Source organism: Primulina huaijiensis, chromosome 6 (assembly GCF_012295235.1).
Source record: "Primulina huaijiensis isolate GDHJ02 chromosome 6, ASM1229523v2, whole genome shotgun sequence".
Lineage (NCBI taxonomy): Eukaryota > Viridiplantae > Streptophyta > Magnoliopsida > Lamiales > Gesneriaceae > Primulina > Primulina huaijiensis.
In genome coordinates, this window is record NC_133311.1 from 18,802,490 (window position 1) to 18,818,115 (window position 15,626).

Genomic DNA, 15,626 nt, shown 5'->3' on the forward strand with positions numbered 1-15,626 from the left:
CTTTCAAACGTTGCACGAGAAGAATTTTAGATTGCATCTGAATCATCTCAGATTCATTACATCAATTTGGCTCAAAATTATTGACTCAAAACTTAAAGGAATGATATGAAATCATTTGTGGTGTTACATATTTTTAATTTCAAATTCACTTGATTTGAAAATCTTTCGACAAATTTAAATCATTTTGTTCCCTTTCCAATTAAAGGAAATGACATTCAAATTCATACTTATTTATATTATATAATTGAATTTCCCTTGATTAAATTATATAAATATAAACAATGAAAATGTATGTGAAATCATGAAATTCAAATTATTATATATCCAAATGCAGAGTTAAATTTTAGTTTAGTTTATTAAATGAAGTATTAAGAATTGAGTTAACGCGCGTGTGGGCCTAATGGACCGAATCTTAGGCAGTTTATAATGGGTAGGTGGGGGAAAAGCGAAGAGCAATGATGTGCCTGCCGTGCCATGAATTTCACACACCAACACGCAAGAACACACAGTGGTGAAAAAAAGATGAAGCTAGCAGAATACTTACGATTCGAAATGACATATGTCTTGAATTATTCATCCATCTTCTACCTGAAAAATCAGCTGCAAAATGATCGCACGCTGCTGCATGAAAACGCCATGAAAAACCTGTGGAATTGAAAAAGAAAAACGATGAGAGATGAAGAAATCACGTTACGGTGAGCCAACAAAAACAAATCATAAATTTCGAAAAGACCGCGTGAAAAAAGTTGACGTTGCCAAGAAAATTAGGAGAAGCTATTGTGGGCTATCTGTTCCTCTGTTCTTCACGTTGTGGTGTGCTGTTATCTTGTTTCATGCTAAATTTGGTCTCACCCATGGAAACAAAGGTGACCCATTCACTTGTCATCTGTTTTTTTCTCATTTTTGTTTTATTTCTTGTGTAATTTTTGCCTGCATTTTAATGCCCACTTTCTTGTATTGTTTTTTGGTACACGCACTCTTTCCCTTTTCGTGAATATTTTGAATTTGGTGCTCTGGAGATTACTGTTCATCTCGGAATCCCTTTCCTTGTATATTTAGTAGCCTTGATTGTTTCTTATCTTGGTAGTTTTAACTCTTTTATTGGAATCAATTAATGTTTAGACTATGGATATTGTTTAAGGTAATTTTGCTGAAGTCGCCTGGTTTTAGTTTGAAGTTTGCATTTATACTTGAAAAAACAAGAAATAATATAGTAGCTGCAGTTCTTTGAATGAATTTCCATGATGAGGCTAATCATTGTGAGTCCAGAAGTTTGAATTTGTAAAAGACAGCTGGTAACTACTTCGAAGAATGCCATTGAATTAATGGTTAACAATTGTACTATTCGGTGCTTTAGAACTTAATGTGTGTACTTTACTCTAACAAGTTTCACCAGATGGTTCCAACAATAATCATGTTTTGGCTCTTTTGAACGAAAAATTTGCAGGAGATGTCAATGCATATAATGAGAGCATGAATAACTCTGGTGTTCATTATGGAAAGTTATCCAACGATATGGTTTCTGTTGTAGAAAATGATAATGAGAACCAGGCAAATGCAGTCGTGTTGAAGTCGAATGTGTCTATGATTAGTAATGATCCAGATTCATTTGATAGTTCTTCCAAGTCCGAAGAGTCCTTCCAAGGTACTAGTCGATTAGAGGAATTAGTGTCTGTCGTTTTAGGTTATAATTCATTAAAGTGTCAAGTAGAACCACAAGAAGATGAGGAGCAAGGCACACTCGAACGACCGGAGGACTGGAAAACTCAGTTAACCTATCCCAATCTTGATGACTTTAAAAACATTACGAGGCAAGAAAAAAGTGGGAGTTCACCACACCAGCTAGTAAACATCACCCACAGGCTCGAGCCTGATGGGACAGCATATAATTATGCCTTCGAGTCGAAGGGTGCGAAAGTGATTGCTCATAACAAGGAGGCAAAGGGAGCTAGAAACATATTGGGGAAGGATCATGATAAGTATCTGAGGAACCCTTGTTCTGTGGAGGGAAAATTCTTTATCATCGAGCTTGCTGATGAAACTTTGGTGGATGCTGTCAAAATTGCAAATTTTGAGCATTACTCTTCTAATTTTAAAGAATTTGAGTTATCTGGGAGCTTGGTATATCCGACCAATTCATGGTATAGTTTGGGGACATTCATAGCTTCAAATGTAAAGCATACTCAATGCTTTAAGCTACCAGATCCAAAATGGGCTAGATATTTGAAAGTGGATTTACTTAGTCATTATGGGTCGGAGTTCTACTGTACACTTAGTGTTGTAGAGGTGTATGGCGTTGATGCAATAGAACAGATGCTTGAGGATCTTATTGTTACTTCGGAGGAGTCTTCTACGAGTAGACTGATGAAGCCTAATACAACGGTGATGCATTTGAAACCACTGGAACAAGGTTCTAACAATCTTGAAGTAGATAGTGTGGCTCATAATGTGGTTGAGGCTGTTAGAGATGAGGTAGAAACTATACACGAGGGGAAAAAGATTGACTTGGATGTACTCAAGAAACCTACGACCTTGGGTAGCAGCAATTTGGATCCTAAGGTGAAAACTCGGCAACATCAAAACAACAGATTACATGCCGATGCAGCCCTTAAGGTATTGTTACAAAAGGTTAGATTGCTAGAGTTGAACTTATCTGTGCTTGAGGAGTACATAAAAGAGCTAAACAAAGGACAAGGAGATGTTTTTCCCAGACTTGATCAAGAACTATCAAAGTTTTCTGCTCTTATCGAAAAAAGAAAAATGGAGATAAACGATCTTTTGGAATGGAAAAAAATAATGGTATTTACTCTTAGTTTTCGAACAATCACAAACTTGGTGCACACTCAGTTTTTTCACTTGCTTTTCTTTTGCTTAGGAACAAGGAGTTTTTGATATTGAGTCCTGGAGAACTGCTGTGTCGAGTCAAATGGATCACTTGGCTGCAGAAAATAGCATGCTTAGGTTGGTAATAACATTTGTTGGTACTGGTTTGAGTGGTCTAATGCAACTTATAAATACTGTCATCTCTTCGTTCATGGTTTTTTTTTGATGGGCTCAAACTTTTCATTGTGTAAATTCGTTCTGCAGATTAAAGGTCGAAAAAGTTTCAGATGATCAAGAAAGTCTGGAAAAGAAAGAGCTTGTGATGCTAACAGTGAGCTTTTGCTTCGCATGCATAGCGATTGTCAAGTTAATTTTGGTCTGGATCCTGAAATTCTTCAGTGCGCCAATGCCTGCTGGTTCAGGTTTACAGTCTAGAGGATGGACTTTGATTCTCATCAGCTGTAGTTTGACAATGCTCATCCCATTGATTTATAGTTAGTTTTGTGCTAAGTGGGGGCTATTGTGGTGAAGAATGCGACCCAGTAGCCCTATTAGTGAAGATTGGCTTCTCGTCGAAACATAAATTCCAAACTCTTATCATATATAAGTGATTTTAAAACTGACCTTTTATTTGACAAAATTTTTTAAATATAATTTGTTTAATTTTTAATATTTGGTTGTTATTTTTATGTGCATAAAGCTTAATTTTGACCGTTGACCCCTCAAATCAAAATATTTGCCGAATAGAACCCAAATCAGATTTCAAATTAATTCCTAATCATACACGAGAGGAAAAGTGCAAATTAAGGATAGCTAGAGGGGTGAAGCGGATGATGTTAATTACACTTACCCTTGCATCCGACCTGTTCCTCGACTCTCCGCTCGTGCAGTTTGCTTCTCTGTCTACTACAAATAGTTAGTTTCCGTCTCCATAACATATCAAACACCACCCCCCCCCCCTCACCCCAAATTAGGGTTTCAGAGGTGAAACAATTCAACTTTCGCTTAGGAAGGTAACATGATTTTGTTTCCCAGTTGATAGTTTGACGAATTTTGTGAGAGTTAATGCGATCGTTTTTTTTTTTTTTTTATAATATTGTGATTTCACGACTTACGATGGAGTTTATGATTTACAACGGTTACGTAATTCTTCGTGACTCTGGGAGCGCGACATTTTTCTGTATCTTCTTCGCGAGTGTTTTATTAATCTTCCGGAAGGGTAAATTAAACTGAGTATTTTTTCCAATTGTATGAATATAGTGATTGCGTACTTGGAAGCGAGAAAAGTGAAATTGATACTGGTGGGAGAATGAAGGCGCTTTTGAATGGAAGTGAGAATGGGGAGATTGCAGTGGAGAGGCAGATTGGAGTGTCCATGATGGAGCAATTAGTACCAGAGATCACAACGCATGCCCTCAGTTACTTGGATTACCCTAGCCTCTGTAGGCTTTCCATGACGAATTCTCACATGCGGGAAGCTGCCAATGATGATAATGCGTGGAAGGCCCTATATCATAAGGTGTGTGTTTTTTCTTATAAATTTTTAAATTTTGTGACACTATTTCTTTTAGACAATTCTTCCTTTCTTTATTCCCCATGAAATTTGTTCATGTATTATTGCGTTGTCGAGGATTCAGTTGTGTGCTTTTGTTCTTACAGTGTTTTAGCTTCTAGTTTATCAGACGAGAGAGAGAGCCAATTTTTTGTTTCAGTGGGACTATAATTTATTAGTTACTCTTGTATTAGCTTCAGTTCATGTGATAAATGATAAGACTTAGGTGTAAAATATAAATGATATTTGTATATAGTGCAAGAAGGTAGATTGACATATTAGAAATTGAGACTTGATTACTTGAAGTCTCGTAGGTAGCATCTGCATGTGATTATAATGACTTACGTACTTGTAATCTTGGGGTGGCTTTTTCATTTTCGTTAGAATGGATGTGATCCATCTCTGAGGGGACAGCAATTTAAAATGGTTTTAATTGCTTGAAAAGATGAATGCTCGTTCAAATGGTGCTTCTATTCCTGAATTATTTTCAATGATAAAAAGCATTTATGTTTTTTTCATGACTTCTTTGATCCATAATTCCTCTACTGTGTCGTATACTAACATTATTTTTTCAATTTTAGGATTTCAATCTTATTTAACAATTAACATTGGCCATTATGCTGATCTCGATAAAATATTGAATTTCTATTGGTGCATTTTTGAAATATTACACACAGTCGTAAGATAATTCTGTTATTTTTTTCCTTGTCTAGGATTTCACTTTAGAACAACATAATGTAAGACCACCAAATGGATGGAAAGCTTATTATGCAGCTACAAGAACCATAGTAAACACTAATGCTGAGTTTTTTAGGATTGTTAGAGAAAGTTCACTTCCAGCAATGAGCCAGTTTTGGCTTAACGCAGATTATGTGAAGTGTTTTCATGCGACTGGCGAGTCATTCAGTGGGTATGTGGGTTCTCTACTCTTGCATGAAGTTTTTTCATTTTCATGCTAATCACTAGTATTTGATTTATATTTCCATGTTTTTAAACAAAAGTTTTGTTTGTCATGGTTTAGAATGTTCATGGAATTAATTATCTCTCTGTTCGTTGTTCCTGCCCTTTATGGGAATTCTTACTTTTCATCAAATGAGACTTCAACAGATGTATTTGGCTTATCACCGCGCTAGGGAATTATAAAATAATATTTTTAGTATGCGGCCCTTTGTTGTAACCTTTTTGTTGATACTTATAACCTCGCATAAAGTTTGACCTCAGTCTTGGAAATTTCCAGTAACATAAATTCGAGTATTGAAACATGAAGTATGGAAATCAATGAAGAATTTGATTTTGATAGTGCATATGCTTCTTTTGGATGTGTATATGATTTATATGCTATTGTCAAACATAAGCTGTGGCCTTTTTTCTGCCATTCCCAGAATATATTCTGTTATCTTATCATAAAGATTATGACAGGATTTATTATGTCAAAGGGGTTAAACAATGAAATCCTCTTGCTTTATGTTTATTTATCTTTGTTAGATTGCTCGATTCTTGTGGCTGTTGATCTCATAACTTTGTGGATATAAAGTCCCAAGAAGATTATGCTTAGTTGATAGCTCGATCATATGCATGAATCGGATAAGATATGTTGTGGACAAATCAACACTTGATTCCTTCATTGAAACTATTTTGAATTGTGTTTCACTATGACTAATCATGTTGGACTGTTAGTATCTCATTGTTATAGATTTCCATACCGGAATCCAGAAGCTTTATGTATCCCTCTACTTAGTTATGATGCAGTTATGGAAAGCTGGCGGCTAGCATTTCGCTGGGACAATGTCGTCGATTTCCAAGTTCGAGATGTAAAAGCTCGGGTGCTGACAGAGATGGCTTGGGTTACAATGAGTGCTTATATTGAAATGGAAAACGGTCCATTTAATGTGACTAATGTTTATGAATTCCAGAATGGGAGGTGGTATATGGTCCACCATCATACAACATTTTTTGTGAATATAGGTATCGGGCAACTACCTCTGCATGGACAAGTAGCTCCAGGCTAGGTCGTGCGAAGTTTTAAACTATCTTATCAACGAAACTTGTGAGTAGTCTATTTTCTTTTCTTCTCTTTAGCTAGGAATGACGCTAAGAAACAGCAAAGTTTTCTTGGAAGATCTTATGTCGATTGGTGGACGTCAGTTAATGATAATTGATTTCAGTTACACTTCGTTGTTAACTGATATTATGCTTTTAGTTATTCCTAGATATTATGTCACGACGGTGTTATTCATTAAGGTTTCGCTTGAGAGTGTTAAAAGTTTGTTTTTTAGTAACCCTCAAGGATCACCTTTTATTTTCGGTAGCAATCAAACTAATGGAGATGGTCCACTCTTGTACATTTGACCGTCTGAGGCACAAGTATTTTGTGTTGAAAATGCAAATGTTAGTATTGTAGCAAGAAATTAAATACTTTGCAATACTTTCTGTGCATGAACATGAGTAAAACATCTTATAAATCCACAAGTAATAGATTTTGCATGAGACTGATAGTGATAATTTCATTCAGTAAATAAATTTCATGTAATAATACGAAATACTAATGATATGATTCCTTTGTATTCTCTTGATTTTTCAAATGGAATCTCTCTCTTTCTCAATCATTACAGAAAAAAAACGCGTAGTTTGAAGATTGTGATGTTGATATATACTTTTTAATAATTCGCGATTGTCCACCTTTGAATTATTACCTCCACTTTCTTATTTAGAACTGAATTAATTTTTATCCAAACAACATATGATTGGTTCTTTTGTAGGTTTGAATTGGTCACCACGTGAAGCTTCCATAACTTTTATTTACAGAAATTCCATCAATGGTAAAACATGTGTAGTTTAGATTGGTCACTCAAAATGAAGTGTAAAATGGGTCATATGCATTATGCAACATGCTAGCATGTCCAATAGTTAAATACAACTCAACTACCGGATCGAATCCGATCAATTCATAATTCGGTTAATCATTTTTAAAATCAAATATATTCATGTTTAAAAATATGGGTTATTTTTTCGTTGAAATCGATTATGTTTTGTCAAATACAATATATCAAAGTTGGTGAAGAGTATTTTGCACCATGAAATTTAATCGTTAAAAATATTATTATTGAATTTGAACAATATTTCACATGAAAATTAAAAGCAAAAACAAAAATAAAAGACAGAAGTTTGGGCTAAAGAAAATACATGGATATCCCAATTTAGATTTTTTTATGGCAACTCGATAGCGTGGGCTCGAAAAGAGTGAAACGCTTGTCCACGGACGAGGGAGAGGACACCTTGTAGAAGGTTTGAAATGGTCAGCTCATGGAATTACACACTAACAAACACAAACACGATTAAGACCACACTGTGATCCACTCGGTTTCTTAGTCAAAATTTCAACTCTGGTTTCTTTAAATTCAAATGCCACCACTCTTCCTAATTCATCGTTCAGTTTCTCTTTTCCTCCCCTCCTTATATATTCTCAGACACACAAGTTTGCACCACAATAAAGTTGAGTCAAGTTTCTGAATCAAGTCCAATATTAAAGAAGCCTATACTTGTATGAATCTAGTATTGCTCTGAACCCAGATAGCATTTGAAATGGAGAGTGCTGCAACCTGGCAATATAATGCACTTATCAACGAACTAACACAGGGGCTGGAGAAAACTAAGCAGCTTCGGAATCATTTGTGGTCGACGTCCCCTCCGGAAGCTCAGGACTTGATACTGCAGAAGATATTATCTTCATATGATAAGGCTTTATTGATCCTCAAGTGGGGTGGATCAAATGGAGCAGCAACATTGAGTACGCCAGAGACTTCGGTATCTGTACATGGAAGTCTAAGAAGTGAAGATTTGAACAAGAATATAAAGGATAATCAGGATGATATGAATGCTTCAAAGAAACGGTAATTTTTCCCAATGATGGATAACATTTTCTATGATTGATCCGGGAATCTTTTGCAAGGTGTTTTTTGTGCTAACTCTGTTTCTTGATTGGTTTAACAGAAAGATGCAGCACACATGGACAGAACAAGTGAAAATCGATTCTGAAAATGGACTCGAAGGGCCTACTGGTGATGGGTTTAGTTGGAGAAAATACGGGCAAAAATACATTTTGGGAGCTAAATATCCAAGGTAGACACTCTTTTCCGACATGGAAAGCAATAATATTTTAAAGACAATAACACAAACAAAAATGCAGATAAAATGAGGTGGAAAACACAGAGTCTGAAGAATAAAAAAATTTCACAAAAATAACGCGCCACAGTCTCTGTACTGTTTTTGTGTCTCTCTCACGTGTACAAGGACTAGTCTTGGATATAGACACTAGACCACAACGAAAGTAACACGAGTTTGTCCACGTTTGCAGGAGCTATTATCGATGTACATACCGCCATGTTCAAAATTGCTGGGCAACAAAGCAAGTGCAGAGATCTGATGACGACCTGACCGTATTTGATCTCACATACAAAGGAAGGCATACTTGTAACCTGTCCTTCACTAATACAGTTCCACCGCCAGCAACTCCTGAAAAACAGGAACTGGAACTTAACTATGGTCACAGATTTCAAGGCCAACAGAGTCAAGCCCTTCCAAACTTTACAAATTCCCTCAGCGTCAGCACCGAGGACTTGGTTAATGTGGAAATGCCTGCCTACTTCTCCTTTCAATCAACATTAGCATTCCATGATGAAGAAAATCCCTATTTCCCGATCCCTGCTCTTCTTGATGAAAACCACCACCAGGAGGGCACAATTTCTCCACAGTTAATATCTCCAGCCACATCAGAATCCAATTATTTCTCGGCATCAACCTACTTGAGGACTCCTAATGTTCAGCATTCAGAGGCTGATGCCGCAGATATAATCTCAGCCCATGCGTCCACAACAAATTCTCCAATTGGAGGCATGGCGTTCTTAATTGATCCCACAAAGCTAGATCCAAATTTCGGATTCAACATGCCAGAATTTTTCACATATTCAGACTTTGAACATGGACAATAAGAGGAAAGTGTGGTTTTGCAACCTGATGATTGATCCTTGCAGTTTAAAATCAGATATAGATAGATCTTGCAGAAATAAATCGATGTGTAAAGATGCTAGCCCGATATTTATATAAGTTTTATGAGTAGTGCTTTTCAACTCTGTCATCCCATCGTGGACTGATATTCTAGCACAAACCAGAACAAACGTCTGAGTTACTAAATTGAGTTTAAGGGCAGATCATGTAGATGGAAATAACCCACAAACTTCCAGAATAGTCTTTTAAGTTAAACTCAAGTAAATTCAATCACAGAAAAAAGGAGGATTAGTGTTGCAAATTACAATTTCTTAACAAACAAAATTACGTAATCTTGTCGCTCAGGTGAGATGATCTGGTCATCCAAGTAAAATGATTGTAAAGTGTAAAATGAACCAGTGAAAATTCAATCTTGAGGACAAAAACCAAGACAATGTATAAAATTTACAATTCCCAGCTTCATGTAAAAGTGCAAAAACATGGAGATTAAACCCAAAGATACAAATTGGAATTCCCAAAGAGAACAAGAACCCATCTGGCACAATCATGAGAGATATACTCTTTATGATGCCAGTCATCACATGTCCAGATTCTCTTGATAATTAATGAAATAATGCTCAAGCTGGAGTATTTTGCCTTATGGACAGGGCAGGAGAAGAGCTTACAGATATTACAGCATTCAACAGAAAGAGAAAAAAAAAAATTAGAAGGTTCAGCATTATCTATCAACAGCAATTTCAAACCGAGCACTAATTCATAATTCAAATGAAAACAAGCAAATAGCTTACTTGTGGCACCAACAAAAGCAAGCAAGAAAGTCTTAGATTTGGTGATAAAATACAAGAAAAACAGGTATGGAAACAAAGAGAATGCAAAAAGCTGTGAAGCTATGCTCTGAGAATTAATTCTGGGTGCCCATGGATCCACAGGAAACAAAAACCCATGACAAATTATATGTATTCCATTTCTGTAAAACTACCTTTCTTCCCATTTCAGCTTCACCGCAGCAGTTGAATTCAAATCTTTTGGGAGAAAAAATTGTGTCTCTGCTATAGCTCCAAGGCTTCACTTGCCAACCTTTACCCTTATACAGGATCGAAGAACCAGTTAACATGGCAGACTTCAACAGAGACTTCAACATTTTTTGCCAAGAATGATGAAGCACCAACACAGATTTGCTGCTTCGAGATTTTTTGAGGGGCCAATTGCGTAATGGGCCCATTAGTTGCATCGGGCTAAATAGGCCCATGTTTCAATAAGAGGCAAGGCCCATCCTCTGATTTAACATCGTGATTGTAAGATTGGATTATTCCGTCAGTCATAAAATTAGGCCCGTTAAGAGAACCAAATACAGGTCCATGATCAAAAAAACATATGGTCCATTTATACGACGCGTTTTAGGTGGAGTGACGCTGACTTTACAAAAATGAAAATAAAAAAAATTGTACAGGTCTATCAATATTTAATTTCATCGCGACAACTCATAATATAATCTAGATTGCGAACAGAAGACATGGTCATAAAATTCAAAACAACTTGTCATGTACGTTTCAAAAATATTATTTTTTATTATAAATATAGGTAGAGTTGACTCATCTCACGAATAAATATCTTTAAGACCGTTTCACAAGTTTACTTGTAAAACCATCTCACCGGAGTTCTTGTGTGATAACAATTGCAACAAAATAAATGAATTGCTCTGAGATACTTGGTTGTTTTAAGTTAAATGGAAAATGAGTAATGTACAACTATATCATAAAGGATAAAATCTAATTATTCTAATCGGAAACAACTTATTAAATGGAAAATGAGTAATATACAACCATGTCATAAAGGATAAAATCTACTTATCCTAATCGGTGAAGTTGTTCCATTCAAATTGCCATCACATCATTATATTTGTTGAGGCTTGAACTTTTCTTTTTCAATCACGGTTTGTTCAGTGAATTGGTGGCCACAATTTTCTATGTTTTTTTCATAAAATACGTACAATGTAATCCTGACTGATTACTTGGAATAAAGTAAAAATATATATTTGTGGCTGCCATAAAAAAAAAAAAATTTTGTGAACGAAACTTAGAGAGACCATTTTATATAATGAAAAAAGGTTTCTCAACTCTGGTGTCGTGGAGTGTCCAAGTCGATGGAGATTTTGAAGAAGAAGGTTAACTCTATCTGAAAATGTTCCGTCGCAGTTTAGCCCCCGAAATAAATTAAGAGTAAGATATTCGATGTATTCGAGAGTTTAATTTCTTGAGATACAGATTAAGATTTATGATGTTATTCAATACTATTACGCCAATTCAGAGTATTTCATAATAATATTCGATGTATTCTAGTATTTATCTTGTCTCGGCACTAGTCTTGTAACATATCCAATAGAAACAGCTCCCGAATGATGAGCTACACAATACACATCATCGTAACATATAACAGTTATATTAATAAATTAAAATATAACTAAAATCATAACATAAATACTATATTTTGTCGTTTCTGGACAACAACTGATATCATAATCATCAATATGCACCAACGTCGTTCTCCTATTACTGTGACAGAAAACATCAACAATACAATGTTCCTCTACTACCGCGACACTTGAACTCCTCTACTACCGCGACAAACAACGATACGTTGCTTCCCTATTTCCGCGACAAACAACGATACGTTGTTTAATAACCCCCAGCCAACAACATCAACAATAATAAACAACAATACACACAATATTAAATCACTCATTCACGGTGATTTATCATCGTTTAACACAATAATATTCATCGATACTAAACAGTAACAATATATGTTCGTATGTCAACACGTACATAATAATCTAGTGTGTATAAAATCTGGTTATTTCTTTGATTCCGAGGCTTGTATTCTATCTAAATAATTCAACAATAATTATTAGATCATTGTTATCGTATCAACACAAGCATAACAATATCAACCTACAACACCAAATAACCCAACAACAATTAATTCAGCAAAATATAAAACTTGATTATAAATTTTCACGTTCAACAATTAATATTCTGGTGTATTTAGTTTACGATATCAGCATCAAATACACCCTAAACAATTAACTTCAAATAATAAGTTATTTCAAAACATCCGTTAAATTACAAAAAATTCGTACCAAAAGATAACATATATTTTGTAGTCTTTGAATATGCAAATTGATTTAACAATAACCAACAAACGTTCCAGCTTCAATTAAACAAGTAAAATTTCTCGTTATAATAAATTGAGAATAATTCCAAATAACTCAACTACAATATTGTATTATTCATTAAAAAGATACAAGGTCCGACAATATTCAATTTCAATATGATTAACAATTTATAATATTTATTTTAAAAATTGAATATTATCGGACGTTGTATGTTTTCAATATTAACAATTTATAATATTTATTTTAAAAATTGACGAATTTCAAATATCACCGTAAATATAAAATTTATATCTCCAACTAAAGATTTCGTGTCAACGATACTAAAACTGAAGTCGGTTCGTTGATTAAACAAACCGATAAAATCCTAAAAAAGAAAAGATAATCACAGATCATATCTACTTATCTTTCTCTCCGTCTGATGTCATGAATGAATTCAATTTATGTTTTGAATTCATTAACTTAACTTTTCATTTTTTTAATAATATATATATGTGATATTTAATATTTATAGCACCAATATATTCGTATGGACCAATCAAGTCTTTGAACTGAATGAGAACTATCTCACTGACTCTCAACATGTTGTGAATCAAATTGATACTTCTCAGATGAGAATGAAGAAGAAGATGAACTCTTCTGAAATTTTAAAGGATTGTCCGTGCGGTCGCAATGACTACTTAGTCAACATTGATAACCGTCCCTGATACATGGTTGTTCGATTGCACACGAAACTTATATATCTTTGAGTTTTTTACGTAATCTCCAAATTTTAATTTTTTTGGACTTCATATTATCAAGATATGACATATTTCGTTATTTTAACATCGTTAATTATTTAGTAAGCTCGTATTATTAAATCAACAAATCGGATTATTTACTTTAAATATTATATTTTTTATGTTAAAAATATTATTTTTTATTATAAATATAGATATCATAAAAACGACTGGCACGCTTAAACTTATTATTTGTAAGCTTCAACATAACGTCCTTTTTTAGGGATTTGTGTTTGTGTTTATATAATGCTAAAATTTGTGAATAATGCACCAATTATTATATTATCCGATAATATAATTTATTCACAATACATACTTGTATAGAGACCGCTACTCTTCTTATCATTTTCACTTCTTGTCATATCATGCATTAATTTGCCATCACGTCCAAATTTGTTAAAGAGAATGCTATTTTTTCACGTATACTTAAGCTATAACATAAAAAAAAAAATACAAATAAAACAAATTTTAATTAATGATCGGACACGAAGAATATAACAACTATGAATTATCTCGATCTTGGGTTCTCTCAAAAGGTCTTTGTCCTTTACGAGATTTCTCATGTGTCATTACTCATAAAAATTCTCCAGTCCAGACACTGGAGATTTTACTTCTCAAGATTCGAACCCAAGACCTTCTGCACATAAGAGTTTTGGCAAATAGTTTTCCCTAGTATTTCCATTATCACCCACAGGTTTATGCTGCTGGAAACTATATAAAAATTTCCCTTGAATATTGATCAGTAATATCATATGCAATTTATTATTTATTTTATAATCTTGATATATTTGTAAATATGCTAGCGTTTCGATTTATTATGTTATTTATCCATAAATATTATCATTTATATAATATATATAGGAGTATATCATATATGTGTGGATCGACTGGCTCTACGCACAAGTTGGGCTAACTTACAATAAGCGAGCAACTAATGAAACCAAATAAAGATGTGTCCCTATTGACAAAGATGCGAAATTCCAATTCATTTGTAATTACTTACTACCTTTTCTTGCTTATAACCAAATCTTGAATCCTGTTTACTCCCAACAATTTTCGGTCAAAAATATCAATTTTGAATAGTTAGAGGACCATAAATGATATGCCAAAATTAAAATTCACAGAAACCAAGAATTCTAAGCAATTTTGTATGCAACAAGAACTAAGAGATGACTTAAACTATTGATGTTTCTAATTCTAAGTTTTCTTTGTCTCTGATAACCTCCTCTACGAAATTTTATATCGTTGCATTCAAACGAATTGCCGTAGTTTCTAATCGTAAAATCAAAATAAAAAGAAGGTAGACCAAAAATATATGTAGTCGAATACGTAGAGTAAATTGAACTGTAATTTTTATATAAGTCATTACATGTATACATAGCTAATTCAAAATATACATCGACAGGAGATTTCAACAGTATTCTGGGAGAAGATGTGTGGACTGGGGATGGACCAAACTTATCCGTAATCAATCACATACAGTAGATGTTCACAGATTTAGTAACAGTAACAGCGCTACTCAATCTATGGGACTTACTTCTTCTGACCAGAGATTTGATTTCCCGCGAGAACCCTTCACGTTCCGGAACTTCTGGGATCGTGGAAAGTGCGCCACACTTGTCGTACATCACATAAAACCCTTCTTTCGGCACGAATCCTGGGGCAAATGGGTCGTTTTCGCTGTTATTGATCTTGCTGTTGTGATTGGGTTTGAAAACTGACCGCATAAGCTTGTGGACGGAGCACATGATTTTAGATGTGGGTTTCTTTTTTGTCGGCGGTGGAGGAGGTGGAGGAGGGAGGCGGTGGCCGTCGGTTAAGTGGGGCATGGAGAGAGTTCTGGAAGCTACGGCGGAACTGAGCTGCTGTTCGAATGATCTCAACTCGAACGAATCGTAGAGAGAGCTGCCACAGTCCCATACCAAATGCTTCGATGCCGGTTGATCTTGCTTCGTTTTTGTTATTTTTTCCATCTTTTTTTTTTCCAAGGATCGAGAAGATTTCGATCAGTTGGGGAAGATGGAATTGAAGCTTGTGCTAGACGGGTGAAGTTTAATAATGGTGGGTGGAGTATGAAAATAACTAGGCTACGAGACTGCAAAAAATCACGTCTCCCTGTTCATTGCCCACATGCTTATACAAGTTTTTATCAAATTCAATAATTTATTAATATTTTTTATAAATAAAATATAAAATTTATAAATCAAATATCAAAATTATTATTCTCGCCAACGGATTCATACAAAATGTGAAAAAAGAGGACGAATTGTGTTCAAAACATACAAATAAACAGTCG

General features: G+C 34.6%; 4 protein-coding genes and 1 long non-coding RNA gene across 7 annotated transcripts; 3 read left to right on the top strand and 2 right to left on the bottom strand.

The window, feature by feature from the left end:
* The first annotated feature begins 440 nt into the window (after positions 1 to 440).
* LOC140979998 (SUN domain-containing protein 5-like) lies at positions 441 to 4,208 on the top strand. Of its 2 annotated transcripts, XM_073445715.1 has the most exons (5): positions 441 to 866; positions 1,448 to 2,799; positions 2,876 to 2,961; positions 3,088 to 3,154; positions 4,084 to 4,208. In XM_073445715.1, the coding sequence occupies exons 1-5, from the start codon at positions 677 to 679 to the stop codon at positions 4,084 to 4,086; spliced, it is 1,698 nt and encodes a 565-aa protein (XP_073301816.1). In that variant the 5' UTR covers positions 441 to 676; the 3' UTR covers positions 4,087 to 4,208. The 2 variants fall into 2 exon arrangements, with proteins under 2 accessions (XP_073301816.1, XP_073301815.1); XM_073445714.1 differs by lacking the exon at positions 4,084 to 4,208 and having other exon boundaries at positions 442 to 866; positions 3,088 to 3,506.
* LOC140979999 (F-box protein SKIP8-like) lies at positions 4,126 to 6,545 on the top strand. 2 transcript variants are annotated; one of them, XM_073445718.1, is made up of 3 exons: positions 4,126 to 4,342; positions 5,089 to 5,285; positions 6,114 to 6,545. In XM_073445718.1, the coding sequence occupies exons 1-3, from the start codon at positions 4,133 to 4,135 to the stop codon at positions 6,382 to 6,384; spliced, it is 678 nt and encodes a 225-aa protein (XP_073301819.1). In that variant the 5' UTR covers positions 4,126 to 4,132; the 3' UTR covers positions 6,385 to 6,545. The 2 variants fall into 2 exon arrangements, with proteins under 2 accessions (XP_073301819.1, XP_073301818.1); XM_073445717.1 differs by having other exon boundaries at positions 5,089 to 5,281; positions 6,053 to 6,545.
* Positions 6,546 to 7,527: 982 nt separating this feature from the next.
* On the top strand, positions 7,528 to 9,511 carry LOC140980000 (probable WRKY transcription factor 53). The gene is made up of 3 exons (XM_073445719.1): positions 7,528 to 8,265; positions 8,366 to 8,494; positions 8,730 to 9,511. Exons 1-3 carry the CDS (start codon positions 7,958 to 7,960, stop codon positions 9,361 to 9,363), a joined length of 1,071 nt encoding a protein of 356 aa, XP_073301820.1. The 5' UTR covers positions 7,528 to 7,957; the 3' UTR covers positions 9,364 to 9,511.
* Positions 9,512 to 9,770: 259 nt separating this feature from the next.
* LOC140980001 (uncharacterized) lies at positions 9,771 to 10,559 on the bottom strand. The gene is made up of 2 exons (XR_012175841.1): positions 10,168 to 10,559; positions 9,771 to 10,039 (listed from the first exon to the last, which is right to left on the bottom strand). It is a non-coding gene; the product is annotated as an uncharacterized lncRNA (long non-coding RNA).
* Positions 10,560 to 14,802: 4,243 nt separating this feature from the next.
* LOC140979157 (uncharacterized) lies at positions 14,803 to 15,303 on the bottom strand. The gene has a single exon (XM_073444494.1). It carries the CDS (start codon positions 15,301 to 15,303, stop codon positions 14,803 to 14,805), a length of 501 nt encoding a protein of 166 aa, XP_073300595.1.
* Between the last annotated feature and the right edge of the window lie 323 nt (positions 15,304 to 15,626).